The sequence below is a fragment of the Pantherophis guttatus genome, chromosome 1 (assembly GCF_059756535.1).
Source record: "Pantherophis guttatus breed Tessera chromosome 1, ASM5975653v1, whole genome shotgun sequence".
Lineage (NCBI taxonomy): Eukaryota > Metazoa > Chordata > Lepidosauria > Squamata > Colubridae > Pantherophis > Pantherophis guttatus.
The window spans coordinates 246,462,343-246,479,635 of NC_142063.1; the positions used below are offsets into that span (position 1 = coordinate 246,462,343).

The 17,293-nt window shown below is 36.4% G+C and overlaps 1 protein-coding gene across 7 annotated transcripts in view; it reads right to left on the bottom strand.

Moving 5' to 3' along the window:
* Positions 1–17,293, bottom strand: part of AK9 (adenylate kinase 9) — a 68,190-nt gene that overhangs the window by 8,656 nt on the left and 42,241 nt on the right. For 5 of the 7 annotated variants that reach the window (XM_087882633.1, XM_034409143.2, XM_034409144.2 and 2 more), the window contains 10 exons: positions 16,582–16,857; positions 15,028–15,149; positions 13,532–13,751; positions 11,524–11,586; positions 7,293–7,496; positions 6,451–6,669; positions 4,779–4,992; positions 3,425–3,626; positions 2,628–2,774; positions 1,301–1,521 (listed from right to left, as the gene is read on the bottom strand). In XM_087882633.1, the coding sequence (XP_087738759.1) occupies positions 1,301–1,521; positions 2,628–2,774; positions 3,425–3,626; positions 4,779–4,992; positions 6,451–6,669; positions 7,293–7,496; positions 11,524–11,586; positions 13,532–13,751; positions 15,028–15,149; positions 16,582–16,857 (1,888 nt within the window). The remainder of the gene's footprint in view (positions 1–1,300; positions 1,522–2,627; positions 2,775–3,424; positions 3,627–4,778; positions 4,993–6,450; positions 6,670–7,292; positions 7,497–11,523; positions 11,587–13,531; positions 13,752–15,027; positions 15,150–16,581; positions 16,858–17,293) is intronic. The other 2 variants (XR_015731398.1, XM_087882634.1) reach the window with 2 other exon arrangements.

The following is a 17,293-nucleotide window of genomic DNA, read 5'->3' on the forward strand; positions in this document are numbered from 1 at the left end:
ACAAGAGGGTGGAGGCAGTTCTCACCTCGAGGGGCACATTGCTCCAGAGGCAGGAGCCATGGCAGAAAAGGATTATCTCCTGGACCTCACAGTCAGAACCCCTTGACTGACAGGGTCTGCAGCATGCCCCTTCTGCTGCAATGAGTAAATAGACCAATCTCATAGGGGTGAGATGGTTCCTCAGGTAGCCTGGACCCAAGTTGAATTGCATCCAGAAGCAGATGGGTAACCAATGGAGTTTGAGCAACAGAGGTGTCACATGGGGTTCCCAAAACTGTTTGCAATGCTGCATTTTGTATCAGATGTAGTTTTTAAATGCTCTTCAAGGGTAACTCAATGTAGATTGCATTTCAGAAGTCCAAGGGCGAGATGACTAGGGCATGAGTGACTGAGAGCAGGGCCTCAAGATCCAGGTAAGTTTAGTTGTTCAACATTTGTTTTTAACAAAGATTCCCCACTAACATCTATATTGTGCTGTGACCCTGTGACATTGTTTTCATCTCATCTTCTGCACATGAATGAAACAAACTTAAGCTGTCCTTGCTGGTGTTAAAAAGTACTTTCCCACTCCCATACCCCCCTAGGGAAATCTCAGGCTGCATAAAATCTGTTAGACTTAACGCATTCATTATCTTGCAAAGAAGTTAGTGACTTGGAGTGAATAGGAACAGAGAAGATAGAGGTGGAATAGGGATTGGAAATGGGTGTAGTAAGTGTCATGCCATTTAATGGTCAATTTAAGAGTGGGTGGAGACTACTTCAACTATGCAGTGGCCAAAGAACTCCTAGTATGCTTTTTAAACATTATTCCATATACCGGTAATTTTTTAGAAATTGAAAATACCACTCCACCTTCAAATTAACATAACATTAATAACCATTAGTAATTAATCATATCATTCAAATAGTAAGAAGCTTGAGCGTGTAATTCCACTTTCCTGCTATAGGGTAGAAAATACAGACATGTTTAATGATTACAATGTCATATAAAAATATATGACTTCCTATTGCTACATGAATTGCACACATCATAAGGGACAGAAGGAAGATCTCTCTCATATGTGTGTGGGGATGGGTGGGTTTTGTAGTTATAAAACCAATACTGTACTAGATGGATTTGGATTATTTTGACAAATAGCATCTGGACATATCATGAGTTTCCTCAAACTAATTCTCTTTAAATTTCAGATACCTTAATTTTTATTTTAAGATGAATTCAAGTTCAAGTATAATATTGTAGAATTGAACACTAATTTCCTTGACAAACAATTATTCATTTAAAACAAGACTTTCAGCTTACCTTGCCGTATTCTTTCCAGGTATAACTGGATTTGTTTAGTAACTGCTTGAGTTTCCTGTAGGATTTTGTTCCAGATCCACCATTTGCTGTGAGATCCATCAAGTACATACCAGTTCTGGTGCTGTTCCTCATAGAATGGCCTGATTTCTTCAGTTTGTGCTTTGTAACAGGAATTCTTGAGGGAAATGATGTGAGAGCTGTCATGCAGTGGGTAGGAAGGTCTGAGAAAACAATTTGAAGAACTATTACTGCAAAACTTCAAAGTTTGCCCTCCTAAAAATTGTTCGGTTGTAGGTTATATTGATTGTTGCAGTAATAGTGGTAATGAGCATAACATGATTTCCTCTTTTACTTAGTGTTCTCATCACTATGCTTCCTCCCTGTTACCTCCCCCTCCCCCTTCATTTTTTTCTGGAAAGCTCTCCAGAAGTCCAAGATATTATTTTGGGCGGGGTGGGGGGATTTATCCACATAAACTCTTCTATTATGATGCAAGGGCTGTATGTAGCTCCCAAACCCCATAACTCCTTGAGATTCTGCTGCCAGAATTCAGTAAACAATTTCAATGGCTCAATTCCTAACTGATTTTTGGAGGCAAACCCCCCCCGCCATACGATAAAAGCATGCTTTTTTTTAAACAATTTTTTTTGATTTTAAAAAAAATGTAATTCACTACAATGCCCCCCCCCTCCGGAAGAATAAACATTGGATGAAAAATGCCATATCATGCCTTCTGGTTATGTCACTGTTTCACATAGAACTGTCTTTCTCAGCTGATATTTTTAGAGTGACAACCAAAAAGTTACCCAAGTTGTTATTAGTTATTGAATTAGTTTTAAATACCATTCATTTATCATATATATAAAAAAACCTTTACCGTGTGACCTGTGTATAATCCTCTTTCATGAAACATAAATACTTCTAAATCAGGGTATTGAAGATTTATCACTATGAAAATTTATGCCACAATAAATTTATTCTGAAGCTGCCACAGAATTTTTTGTTCTTTTGTTATATTGGTATATATTCTTTGCCAGTATTATTGTACAGACAAATACTAAAGATATGCATGTATCCTGTAAATATATCATGAGGCACAAAGGTAGACAATTGAAATTACATTTAAGGAGCATATTTAGTTAGTTATTGACCATTCTATGTTCTGTCCACAATAATAGAACTAAATGTGTTAACTTTTATATGGTTTGTTGTTTACATGTTATTTTATTTTTTTTAAAAAAAACCTGTAATGTCAATTTTAAAAAAAGTTTTACTTTTACTAATAGAATCAGTTTATGGGAGTTATTCATGTCCTTGGCATTGCTACCTGTTAGGACTTTGTTTATCCTGAAGTGCTCTTCTTAAAACCTCCTTTATATCAATATCTAACTCAAAGATTTTTATTGGAATGATTTTCATTTCTTCCAAGAGGTCTACCTGTTTTCTTGTAACTGGGTATCCATCAATAACAACTCTATGAGAGAGAAAATGAATAGAATTCAGATCTGACTTCAGATTTATTTTGCAACAGTAAGAGTTCCTATAATTTCTGAATGCTGCTAACAAGATAGAGAACACAAACCAGAAGGAAACAGTAACAAAATTGTATATTTACAAAAAGAGAGAGAGAGAGGAGGAGGACGGAGGGAGAGAGAGGGAGAAGGAGAGAGGGAGACTTAAAAGAATTCTGAAACTTACAATCAGACGTTTTATATGTATATACCGGTATGTACGTTTGAATGTGTGTGTATATACTGTACAACATATATATGTATGTGTATAAATATTTGATATAGTATTTTAAAACTAGCAAATACTGAAAAGTTATCTGTTGTCCTATATATCTATTACAATCCATGAACAAATAAATACACTGAATTTTTAGTAAAAAAGAAGTAAAAAAGTATTATGATTATAGCAATGGTTTAAGAAGCTATATCACTCTTTTTTTGTTTTGTTTTGAAATGCAGAGATTTGACTTTCCAGTAGTAAACTGCTATGAGAATTATTAGAATTATGTGGTAGACAATCCACAATAGTCTGTGGCATAGACTGGAAATAGCTTCTTACTGTTTTGCTAAACCCTACAGAAATAATGCAATACCTGAAATAGAAATTGCTCACCCTGAAGTGTTACACACAGTATCCATCAAGGCAATATCTAAGGCCCTTAAGGCAAGTTCATCAGGTGCAGTCAGTCCTTTGTGAAGATGCCACTTTAGCACAAGGGCCAATTCAGTTTCTGCCTGATTGTTTAATATTGAACGGATAGCATCTCCCATGGAAAGGCGCAATAATCCATATGTTTCTGCAAATTTTTTGGCCACTGCAAAACATGTTGCCAATTCTTAATACATTTTTCATTATATCAGCTAAATATACTGATTGTGTTCTAAGGAATAAACAATTATGATCAACAGAAACAGTTAAAATAAAAACTAATACAGTGACTAACATTGATGGGAAGAAATATATAGTCCAAGATATTTTTAAAGTTTAATTACCATCACTTGACTAAACAAGAATAGCAGTTTATTAATAGAAAAACAGCTTTGCCCATGGTTCCCTGGGGGACCAATTACATGAAAATATTCATATTGGCAGCTACGTGTGCATCTCTCCCTTGGTTATATTACAGTTATTTTGCATTATGTCTTACAGCAGTATATATACCGGTAGTAAAGATATATATACTTTAAAATATATTATGCCTTAATTACTTAAAGGAAATATACCTCACATGAAAAAATATTTTTATTTTAAATTGTAATGGATTTATTAATTTAGTTTAATTTAAATTTAATGTAAATGTAAATTTAATTTTTAAAGAAGTACAAAGAAACCTATACCTTATATAATGGGGATCTGTAAATTTCCAGGATTGGGGGTTTAAAACTGCAGCTAAATAAAAGGCTGCAGGTGACAATATTAAAAGGATATTGATATTACTGAAAAGGGCGGGATTTATCCTGTTTTTTTTTTTTTTAAGTGAGCAGGGGAAAAATCTTTCTCATTTTCACCCTTAAAAATCTTCCAAGCCTCAAAATGCAGCTTGCAGTTCTGTCACCAAAGTTTGATGATACAATGACTGAATTTTAGTTGCATGGTTCTGAACTATGAGGAGGTGAATTGTGCTTTTTTTTTTTTAATTTGATTTATATGCCGCCCTTCTCCGGAGACTCAGGGCGGTTTACAATGCGTTAAGCAATAGCCTTCATACTTTTGTATATTTATACAAAGTCAACTTATTGCCCCCACAAACTGGGTCCTCAATTTACCTACCTTAGAAAGGATGGAAGGCTGAGTCAACCTTGAGCCTGGGGAGATTCGAACTAGCAGTAATTGCAGGCAGCTGGATGATAATAACAGGCTATTAGTCTGCTGCACCACCAGGCTCTTTTGTTTTGCTTCCTCACAATAAAAAAAAAGGCAAGCAAACACAAACACCAATATTCTCACAGCTGAGTTAGAAACCTACCTGTTGTCTTTCCAGACCTTGGAGGCCCAACAATGGCAATTTTAACTGGTACAGTTGGTTTAGGTTTAGGCTGGCGGAGATATTTGAGGGGATTTTTCATAAATTTTTCTCTGTTTTCTTTACTTGTAAAGAAATATATACAGTTTCGATGAATAACTGGAAAACTCGGTGTGTCATCATTTCGAAAGGGCTTGATTGCATCTCCTTCACTTAGCTGCAATAAATACAAAATTATTGATGTCCAAAATTACATTAAAATTACGAAGCCCTTTGGAGTTGAACAGCCAATTTGGATGGTCGATAAATTTAAATAATAAATAAACAATGTATTATTTGTAACTTACATAATAATTTTTTATTATGTTAAATAGATTTTGCCAAATAGTAATCTTTCATTTGTGAGAAGGAAGCTAAGCTTCTTCATCCTGCAATTTAAATAATTTATGCTAGTACCAATACTTGCTGAAAAGCATTGACTATTAAAGCTACATTTAAGAATCATTACTACAGACATAATCCTAGCTAGGTCTTTTGGAAGTATACCTGAAAGAAAAAAAAGAAGCTATCTAAAATTAAAATGCTTCAAATTTGGGAGCCTCTGTCAGCCCAAACTTTTCCCTTGAGACAAATTTCACATCGAAGGCTCCTGGAACCTTGAGTTGAAGGCAATCTTTGGCTGTTGCCAGAATGATTTGATATTAGCATAATACATTGTGGAACTTTTCGCTTTTTTCTCCTGGCAGGCTCCATCCCTGTTTAACTTATGCAAGTCCATCAAGATATGGCTATGTTATCAGGAGCCCCCAAGGGAATGTTGAGTTATTTCCACGATTATTAATATCAGTTACTCTTTCCTTGCCTTTTAAAATTAAAATATTAATTTTTAAATTGTTAACGTATGGGTTGTTATGGTATGCTATCTTTTTTGAAATGGGCAGCTATATAAACATTGTGAATAAATAAATAAAAAATAAAATTGTGGATAGTATTTTTATAGTTAAAGTGGTCTATTCTGCAGACCACTGGCAACTGAACAGGGACTGACTGAGCTCCTATTTTTATAGCTAGATGCCCCAACTTTTGATTGGTGTTTAGCTGAGCTTGTTTCCAATTGGTGCAGATTGGTGAGGGCTGGTCTCTCCACCAAAATGAACAATCAGAATCGGGCACAAGGAAAGAACCAATTAGAAACTTGTAGCTATTTCTTTAGCCAATAGGCAGAACTGCAACTTGAGAAGAACATATCTGTAACCCAAAAATCTTTGCATTGTATTTCTTACAGTTTTTCTTCTACCAGTTACATGACATGACACGAGCGTCTCCTCTGCCAATGTTCTGATAGGGATTCTGTGGTGGTAAGTGGAACACAGAACTGGCTTCCTAGATATCTTACTATAGAAAAGAAAATAACTAATGGTCAGTAGCTGGAGGCACTTTGTCTGTTGATAAGTAGCTGGAAAAGCAAGGAAAAAGGGGCGATGCATTTCTATACATCCAAAATGGACTTGAAGCCCCATTTTTGACTTACTTTTATAATAAACTTTTGTTTTACTAATTAACATTTTATGAATGTAACCCATAATGATAGTCCTTGCTTATAATTATAAATAGTAAAAGGTATATTGAATTGAGAAATAGTTTTAGAAAGCCAGCAACCTGACTGTTTGGTTACCTTGACAGGATCCCATTGGCCAAAATTGCTTGGATGTTTATAAGAGAGAACAATCATTTTCCGTGCAAGTGAAAAACTTAGCGGATAACATTTCTCAAAAATGCTCTCACGATTTTCTACAAGGTCTTTTAGCTTTTTATACAATTGGTAGCGCACAATGTGAGGCTTTCTTTTGCAAGGAAGAGTTATTAGAGGTATGAGTACTTTTTCAAATTCTTCCTGGGAACAAAAAATAGGAAAGAAATTTAAAAATATGGTTAAGAGCTATTTTAAATAAGTACTTTTCATAAAGCCTCAACAACTAAATCACCACTGTGGGCATATCACATGTTAATTAGAGTTATGGAATTGGCAAACTACTTTTCAGAAGAATAGCAGATGGCAATGGTATTAAAAGGATACCACTGCAAAATCCACTAATGGCACCTGATACATAGAATCAATAAGTTATTGACAATCTGCATTTTCAATTGGTTTAATATCGTCATTCATCTTAAGTATGTACAGTTATATTCATTGTTTTTTAAGATTCATTAAAATATTCATGATTTTAATGATCATGGCGGAAAGAGTAGCTGATGAATGGACTGACTCCCTGAATTCCTCACTGGATTAAGGAGAGGCATAAGATTGCTCTCAAATGCTTTTAGCAAAAGCTCCCTGCGAGAAAACCCAAATTTTAATTAATTTCCTTTACTTTGCTTGACAGCTACCATATATTGATGCTCCAAAGTAACATATTACTGACCAATTCTTCTGAGGTATCTAAGTTACGCAAATTTCTAAACTGTTTAGGCAAATATTAAAACAGACTAGAGATAAGTTAGATATGCTGAAAATACCTGCATAGTTTGCACATTTGCAGTATCTGCTTCATATCTCTCTGCAATCTCAGTCTTTATGCGCTCAATAGCATCAGTCTCTTGCTCTTCCTCCTCTTCCTCCTCTTCTTCTTTCGGAAACTCATCTTCCAGAATAGCTTCAATATCTTCTTCTTCTTCATCATCTTCTTCTTCACCTTCAGCTTCAAGCTTCCTTGCCTCACTCTAAAATTAAGCATGTTGCTGTAGAATGATTTTTGAAGACTTCCAAGAAATAAGTGTTGTCAAATCAAAAGCAGCAACAATAGCTTGCTGAAATGCTACAATATCGATAGACATGGAACTCAAAAGCCAGTGAAATTTAATTGCCATATGATTGAACTCATTTTGAGTTTATGTACAGATGTCGATGCCAAACAATGTGCTGAGGAACAGCATAGGACATGGATGCTCAACTTTTTTAGGGACAGAAGCCACATTTGCCCTTTTGGGCACAATGGGCACTATAATACAATAAGTAGTATGTGTGAGACCAGGACAAATATTTGATTTGATTTTAATTAAAATTAAATATAGCATTGTTAATATAGCAGGATCCAATCTGGGTCGGTCACCATTATATAAGGTATGAGAAGTTCCCTAAGATGGGCTCCAGCATGAGTCTGAAAGCTCGAAAGACAAAACTTCCCGGTGACTGACCCAGATTGGATCCTGCAACATTATTCTGGGACATGTATATTTGTCTTCATTCATTGTTAATATAGTTATCCTATAGGTTAACATTTAATAAACCCCCTTCTGTATTATTAAATATTATAGTTTAATAATAATAATTTTGGGAGTCCATTGGAGCTGCTCCCAAGATTTTCAAGAACCTAAAGCCTCAGGTGAGACTTTTCTGTTATAATATGTGGTGGGATTGAAGTAGAAAGGATGATCCCTAAAAATCAGAGAAATTGCTTTTAATAAGTGTATAATTTGGGGAGGGTGGGGAGTCAAAGGTAACAATTGGGGGGAAATAGAAGAATACCTGGGGAAGGAAGGAGAGAATTATGCTTCAACATCCCTAATTTTTGAAATCTGGGTCTAGCCCAAACCACTGATCATCTGATTTTTCTCCTCTGGATAAAAATAATTTTGGAATGATGTCATACTCAATTTTGTTTGCTTATTACTGCTAATACAGATGAAGCCAAATTAAGCTGATTCTTTGCCACATACAGTTTATTGTATTGTATTGTATTGTATTGTATTGTATTGTATTGTATTTATTATTTCATTTATTTATTAATTTATCAAAATTGTACAGCAGCCCATTTCACAAAAAGTCATTCTGGGCAGCACACAAGAATCCAATACAACACCACATATCAAATCAATATTTAAAAAAAAACATTTTCAAGTAATTGATTCTTTATTCAAATATGTAGCACATATTTAATTTACTCTGAGAGACAACTGAATCTGTATTTATGATGTTATTTACACTAGATGCAAGATGAGCACAGAAAGTACAATGACCTAATCTGGATGAATTTTGCAAAAAGGGAAAAAGGAACATAACTTTTCTCCTCCCAATACTTGAGGAAACACTAACTCTCCAAATCAGAATCCTAATAAAAATTAAACTAAAGCAAGATAAAAGCAACATTTTGGTACTGTCTAATTTATCCCTCCAAGTATCCATGGGTTAGCTCCAGAGTATGTAAATAGAAAGACTTTGTCTGTTGAAAGAAAATATTGACAACCACAAGATTTCTATCTAAAGAAGTTGGGAAAGTGAATTTTATTCGTGTTTCATTTCTTCTATAACCTTTCTTCTCCCTTGCCATCTCCTTCACTATTTTGGATGGAACCCTAATTTTCAGGGGGGATTGTAGGCAGTTGGAGAAATCAGGCAAAACTCACTCTCTCTCCACCCTACCCCCCCAATCCTTCTGTAAAAATATTCCATGAACAAATATTGTGAAATGAAGGGGCAAATTTATGTGTTGACTTGAAACATTTATCACCAGGCAAATAAATTGACCTAATTTTATTTTATTTTATTTTTCATACTCATGACAGATTGCTTTCCTAAGTACAATTTGTTCTTAAGGAAGCAATGCGATTGTAAGGAAGATGAGCTCAGTTAGAGAGGAGCTATCCTATTTGGGTTATCTAGTCTTGGCAACTTAGCTATTGAAATTTGATATTGTAAAATTTTAATGTCATCCATCATATATTTTTAGATAGCTATTTTTGTAACTGTTTTATCTTTTTCCCTTTTTCTTTTCTGTTTTGTTTGAAAAGGCCTTCAGGCTATTCAATAAACTATACTATACTCTTAAGGAAGCAATGACTGAACTTAAAACTTTGTATAGTGTTGGGTGGAAAAAAGGGGAAAAAATAAAGATCACAGTAATTATAAAATACAAATAAAACCTCTTTTTGGCTATGTTTCAGATGCTTCAGATGAACAGGTACAAGTCCCTAAGCAACTGACTGATTCCATTGTGGGATGAATGGATAATTCATAAATAATCTTCAAAGAGTAATAACTGGTATTGGTATACCAGGGTGGGTTCTACTTTTTTTAAAAAAATTTTTTTGATTTATATGCCGCCCTTCTCCGGAGACTCAGGGCGGCTTACAATGCATTAAGCAATAGCCTTCATACTTTTGTATATTTATACAAAGTCAGCTTATTGCCCCCACAAACGGGGTCCTCATTTCACCTACCTTAGAAAGGTAGCTTACTTACCTTTACTACTGTTTTGCATCGTGCCCGCACACATGCGCTCGCTTCGCTCGCGTGTGTGCTCTTCTGCGCATACACAGTTCACTTTTGATGACGTCCAGGTCAGTGGGTGGAGCCTCCCGCCGGTTTTACTAACGGTTCTATAGAACCGGGGGCAACCCACCACTGTGGTATACAATCTGGCTTTGCTGCCTAGACACAGTCATGGACTAGAAATAGTGGGCTGAACTGCTATTAGTGAAATGAAAAAACAAGCCAGCTACCCTCTTTTAAAATTAAGAGTGGGAACACAATGAAAAGGTTTTGGCATCTTGAGCTCATATTGTGGTCACTTCATTACTTCTACAAATAAGGAAATATATATGATAGATAGGGGGACAGAATTAAACCTTAGGACTGGAATGGATCCTTCAAAAGGCTCTCCTTTTACAGGCTGGATGACATTATAGTACTGAATGTGGAACCAAAATGCAAACTTTCACAAAATCATCATCAGACTCCTGAAATTCCAGTACCATCATTTATAGTACTGGAATTTATGGTACCGAGACGTGCCTCAGAAAAGTGTTAAACTTGTCACGTAACAACACACCAAACGTTCGTATGTTCTGTGCTCATATATAAAATGAAACACATTTATGACTGTTTCTTTAAAAGAAGGGAATGAATGAAAGGAATATTAAAATAAAACATGCTTTAATAATGCTCTTTACTTTTTTAAATATTTAATAATAGTGATAATAAATCAGCCTTAATGAATTTGATATTTCTTCACTGAGTGAAGTGAGATTTATTAAATAAAATCTTAAAATTGTCCTAGCATGCATCTTCCTTTTATATTTTGTCTTGGGTTATAGTGAGTGCTAAAAGTTCACTTTCATATTAATATTTTGAAGGAAAAGGAATTAGAACTCTCAGTAAGTTTTCACATAAAAACTATGTTCATTTACACATTTTTCAGTTGTTTCAAAATAAAATCTGAGAAGTGACCTGCTAACATTTCCTCTTCATTTAGGATTGGAATCTACCCCAAATTCATAAAATCTTTTTCTTAAATCTTATGACCACCTTTAAGGTATGTGGAAAATGCTGGTGGTCAGAAGAGAATTTAAGAACATTCCTTTTAAAATTTTACAATAATATTGCATTTGAAGCATATTGATATTAAGATGGTGATGATGCTAGATGGCATCTTTATTGTATTTAGTGAAAAAAAGTCAGTTGATGGGGTCAACAGACAGCTGATGTCAACGAGCACAATGAACATAAAGGCTTCTTAGTCAATGATTATTTTCTCAAAGCAAAACATTTAAGTACTTTATTCCATTCCAGCCAATTTAGAGAAAAATGTGCCATAATTATAATCTGAGATCATTTAGCAATTTCTTTTTTGTTCAATTCCAGCACAGTGTCCAAATACTAGTCATTTTATAAATTCCTATAAAATTAATTCAAAACAATGTTTAAAAATAGGTTTTATGAAATTTAATTTTGCCTTACGAGTCTTCTTACCTCTAATTTCTTTCTTGTTTGTTCAGTTAGAAGTGCTGCCCGTCTTCTAGCAATTTGCTCTTCCTGTTAATAAAATATCCTAATGTACATATTTACATTGTTTCTAACCAATCTACTAATATTAAATCTCATTTTTTTCAATTAACCCCTGATAATAAAGCTAACCAGAATCTGTTAAATGAGTCTTCCTCAATTCATAAAAAACACTGAGCCAAAAATAATGTAGTAAATCCAGCATAATATATAAAGATGATATGATAGATTAATCTTAAATCATAGATTGGAAAGTGACCTCAGAGTCATTTAGCTCAACCAACTCAATCCTCAGTGCTAGATGTGCTAAAATATTTGGTACTGTCCAACCAAAACACCTATCGTTCTAGTTTTAAACCAATCTGCTCCAAATAGCCAACTGTAGCTTTTGGCTAGTTAAAAAAAAAGTAGTCTCTATCATTAAAAAGGTTATCTGTCCTTGAATTATATAATTCAATTCGCTTCGTTGCGAAGGTTGTTGAGAGTGTGGTAGCGCAACAGCTTCCCCGGTACCTGGATGAAGCTGTCTATCTAGACCCACTCCAGTCCGGCTTCCGGCCTGGGCACAGCACAGAAAAGGCATTGGTCGCATTGGTGGATGATCTCTGGAGGGCTCGGGATAGGGGTTGCTCCTCTATCCTGGTCCTATTAGACCTCTCAGTGGCTTTTGATACCATCGACCATGGTATCATGTTGCACCGTTTGGCGGGGTTGGGGGTGGGGGGCACCGTTCTGCGGTGGTTCTCCTCCTACCTCTCTGACCGGTCGCAATCTGTGTTGACAGGGGGGCAGCGGTCGACCCCGAGGCACCTTGCTTGTGGGGTGCCACAAGGGTCGGTCCTCTCGCCCCTTCTGTTCAACATTTATGTAAAGCCGCTGGGTGAGATCATCCGTGGCTTCGGGGTGGAGTTCCATCAGTACGCTGATGACACCCAGCTGTACATCTCCACCCCAGGCCACCCCAACGATGCCCTTGAAGTGATGTCCCAGTGCCTGGAGGCCGTGCGGGCCTGGATGGGGAGAAACAGGCTCCGACTCAACCCCTCCAAGACCGAGTTGCTGTGGCTTCTGGCGTCCCGATATAGCCAGCTGATGCCATCGCTGGCTATTGGGGGCGAATCACTCGCCCCCACGGAGAGGTCTCGTAACTTGGGCGTCCTCCTGGATGCACGGCTGTCTTTAGAAGATCATTTGACGGCCGTGGCCAGGGGGGCTTTTTATCAGGTTCGCCTGATACGCCAGTTACGCCCCTTTCTAGATCGGGACTCCCTACGCACAGTCACTCAGGCACTCGTCACTTCCCGCCTGGACTACTGCAATGCTCTCTACATGGGGCTCCCCCTGGGGTGCACCCGGAGGCTCCAGCTGGTCCAGAATGCGGCTGCGCGGGGGATTATGGGGGCAACGAGGCGCTCCCATGTGACACCTCTCCTGCGCGAGCTGCACTGGCTTCCGGTGGTCTTCCGGGTGCGCTTCAAGGTGTTGGTCACCACCTTTAAAGCGCTCCATGGCTTAGGGCCGGGGTATTTACGAGACCGCCTTCTGCCACCAATAGCCTCCCACCGGCCAGTACGCTCGCACAGAGTGGGCCTCCTCCGGGTGCCGTCCGCCAGACAATGTCGGCTGGCGACCCCCAGGGGGAGAGCCTTCTCTGTGGCAGCGCCCACCTTCTGGAATAACCTCCCCCCAGAGATACGTATAATAACAGGCCTCCGGATTTTTCGTCGGGCCCTGAAAACCTATCTATTTCAACTAGCTGGGCTGGCTTGAGTTAAATTTTAAATTGATTTTAAATCGGATTGTTTTAATTTACGGCCAAAATATTTAATTATTTTAAACTGTTTTTTAAATTTTGTATGTTCTGTTTTTTACTTTGGCTGTTCACCGCCCTGAGTCCTATTTGGAGAAGGGCGGTATAGAAATGGAAACAAACAAACAAATAAATAAATAAATAAATAATACTTGTAATACTTACTCTCACTTTTGCCTTCATTTCTTTAACCTGCTGCTTCTTTTCCATCTTCTTAGTTTGTTTCTCTTTCCATTTAGTTACTTGTTTCATAAGAAGTCTGTCAGAAATGTCCTCTTCTTCAGCTTCAAGACAAATTACAATATCCGGAAAAAGGGAACGCTCTGCTAAGTACTGGACCTCTTCTCCTATTCGTGGAAAACCATCAAGTATAAACCCAGCAGAACTAAAGGGAAACAATATTTGGAGAAAAAAAAGTTGTCACTATTCCTTGGGAGTTTAGTTTGCTTGTTTTTTTTTTTTTTAATCAAACAATGAGAAAAATATCATACTGTTTTGTGGGTAAAGCTAATTGGAGAATTCATCAGGGATGTAGAGGCCAGTTTTATTTAATTTGATGAATTTGTGTCACATTTGGAAAAGCAAAAATTTGATTAAAATTCTATTAGTAATAAAGCCAAAAATTAATCTGTTTGCTGCTTTAGAATAGGTTAGAATGTTTAAGAGACCTGCTAAACAATGGCTTATGATAATGCATGCGATAACATGCATTATCATAGCCTGGTTTAGAGTCTCAGAATTGGTAACAATTTTAGTTGCATCGAATAAAGCTTTGTTTCCAAATCATTTCAGAAACTGTTCATTTTGGGGCATCACACTGTACAAAAGATTCTGAGAGAAAGACAAGGATAATAAGAAGTGGAAACATTTCCTGTGAAAGGAGTATAAGGGAAATGGATATGATTAGCTTTGCAAAGAAACACTTAGGGGTTAGCTCTCCTCAGATGTCTGAAAGGTTTTTCTCAAAAGAGGAGGCTGTAATTGATTTTTCTTTTTCCCTAGAATTTTTCTATTGTCAAATATCAGAGGGCTGAGAAATGCCATAGCACTGGTTAGAAGTGAAAGGGCTTAAAGTGCTCAGGCAAAAGATCATATTTATACTGCAATCAATATAAAAGCAATTTATTTTTGTTTTAAGATGATGTCTGTACCCTGAACCCATCACAAGAAATACACTATGGGTTGCTTTTGGCAATAAAGCAGAAAGATTGACTTGTTAGTTTATATATTCTTTCTTATTTCATCCATAGCTTGTTGTAATCTCTGAGGCAGAATCAAGGTTTAGTGGATTTTTTTAATGCTTCTTAAAAAATTCCTGCACTGGAAGAAGAAAACAAGGTACAAACCATGAATTGGCTACACAAGCTGTAATGACCTTGCTGATTTTCAGGACACCTCTGAGTTGTTAAAAAAAAAGTCAGGGTTAAAACAAATTTAGATTTGCTCTTGTTTTACAAGGCTTATTAACTATTATTTAATTGTGAAAGTAGCTAATAGCTTCCTTATAAAAATAAGACTTGTAGGATTAAATATGGAGAAATATGTACTTCATGTGAAATATTGGACAAATAATATGATTGATATTTTCAGCTGGAATTTACATGCTATATAGCGGGGGAAAAAGTGAGATTATTAAAAACAAAAACAAAAACAAGAGTTACCGAAATGGCTCCTTCATCCACCAATCAAGAACAATATTATCAAGCACTTCCATGGGAATTGGTTCATTTTCTAATATATTGGCCTTGATTGCTTCTTCCTCGTCTGTTAATAGCACATCTTTCTGTTAAAATGTTCAAAATACATGAAAAATAATTATCTAATAAGTGGTAATGTAATTAAGGACTTTGATTAATAATTTTGCATAATTGAAGGTTTCACTTAACTTCCTTTCATAATTACATAGTTACAGTATATGGTTATAGAGCATAATATTCTATGCACCATAAAACTATATAATTTAAATTGAATATATTTATTTCATTTCCCAGAAATGCATTCATGGAATAAGTGTATATTTAGGCTGTTCTAATGATATAACTATCTATAAAAAATAGATAGCTCTCGATTTACTACCACAACTGAGCCCAAAATTTATGTTGCTAAGCAAGACAGTGAATCACTATAGTTCTTAAGCTAGTAACATGGTTGTTAAGTGAATCTGGCTTTTCCATTGACTTTGCTTGTCAGAAAGTTGCAAAAGGGGATCACATGACCCCAAGATACTGCAACCGTCATAAATATGAGTCAGTTGAGAAGTGTCTGAATTTTGATCATGTGACCATGGGATGCTGCAGCGGTCATAAGCGTGAACTGCATTTTGGGCATCAGCAACTGGCCTGTATTTATGACTATTTGCAGCATCCCATGGTCACATGGCCATGGTTAACAACATTTTTGCCAGAAACCAGAATCTACTTCCAATTTCTGGGGAAAAAATGTCCAATAGTGAACAATGGGTTCACTTAACGACCACTATTTTTGCTTTCAAAATGCTATGTTCACTTAATGATTGCTGGGTTTGTTTAACAGCCCCTGCAAAAAAGGTCATAAAATTGGATGCAGGTCCATGATCACCCAATTAATGATTGTAATTATGGGCTCAATTATGGCATAAATCTGTATTGTAGAGTAGATATTATATCAGCATCATTCCTACACTGTTGTGGACATTCAACTAAAATAGCATGCATTTCATACATTGAGTTTGGTGGGACAATTGGGCTAATGAAATTTAGTTCTTTTAGACTGATGTTATTGCAACATCTTACCTCCAAACTTGCTTAGCCTGCTGTAATATGGAGTCAGTTGCAGGGGTGAAATGCTCCTGGTTCGGACCGGCTCGGGCGAGTAGGTAGTGATGGTGGTGGGCAGTTCGGAGAACCAGTAGCAAAAATCCCTGCCCCCACCCCCCACGCCCAGCCACCCTCACAGAACCGATAGTAACAAATTTTAGATTTCACCACTGGTCAGTTGGTCTATACAGTGAATAGATGAATAAATAAGAAATAAGAATCAGAAATGACTGATGTCTTCCTGTAGCCCAATTGGCACAATAGGGTGGTTAAAGATGAGCTAAAAAGTAGGATACAGAATTATAGCTTGTCTTCTTTCCATTAACAATATTGGCAATTCCCACCATAGCTTTCTTTGATGGAAACTCATCTTCCACTTTGGAGGAAGCTAACAAGGAATATATATAGTAGCTCGATTACCTCAGGAATGTGCTTACTTTCCTCTTCACTCCCTTCTTCAAATTCAGGTGCACTTTCAGGAATAGTGGATTCTCCCAATTCCTGTGTTCCCTCACCTTCCTCTTCCTCCTCCTCTTCTTCAAGTCCAACTCTTTTTCCTGTTTTGAGCATGATCAATTCTTGCAAGCGTTCTTCAAATTGAATATGAAAAATATTTAGCTTGTCTGCTAACCACCGGGCACAGACTGTTTTACCTATTCCATGTGGCCCCAGCAGACATATTCTTATAGGAGGAGCCTGAAAAGGAAATGTGTGAATATAATTATATAGGTTTTTAAAAGAGAAGATTAAGATTAATCAATAAGATTATTGAATGAATATTTCTAAGAAAAACCTTTTTGAGAAACTTCAGGCAGAAGATCCATATTTTCAAACGTATTATTGACTAATAGTAAATACTTCAACATGAGTAACAGAATTATATATAGAAAGTATGTTGCATGACAGCTGTTTTACTCTGATGCTGCTTTCATACATCTGCACATTTCAAAGCATCTCTTTGGAATCAAACCTGTAGCACTGCATAGCCTTAGCAGTTAAAAAAACAATAAATCAGCAAGCAACCGAGCTATATTATGTAGAAATATCCAGCTAACTTTGGATGATCTCAAAAAGCTAAGCAGTAGCAGATGCAGTTTGTCATTAGATGAGAGACCTTCAAAAATTTCCAGAG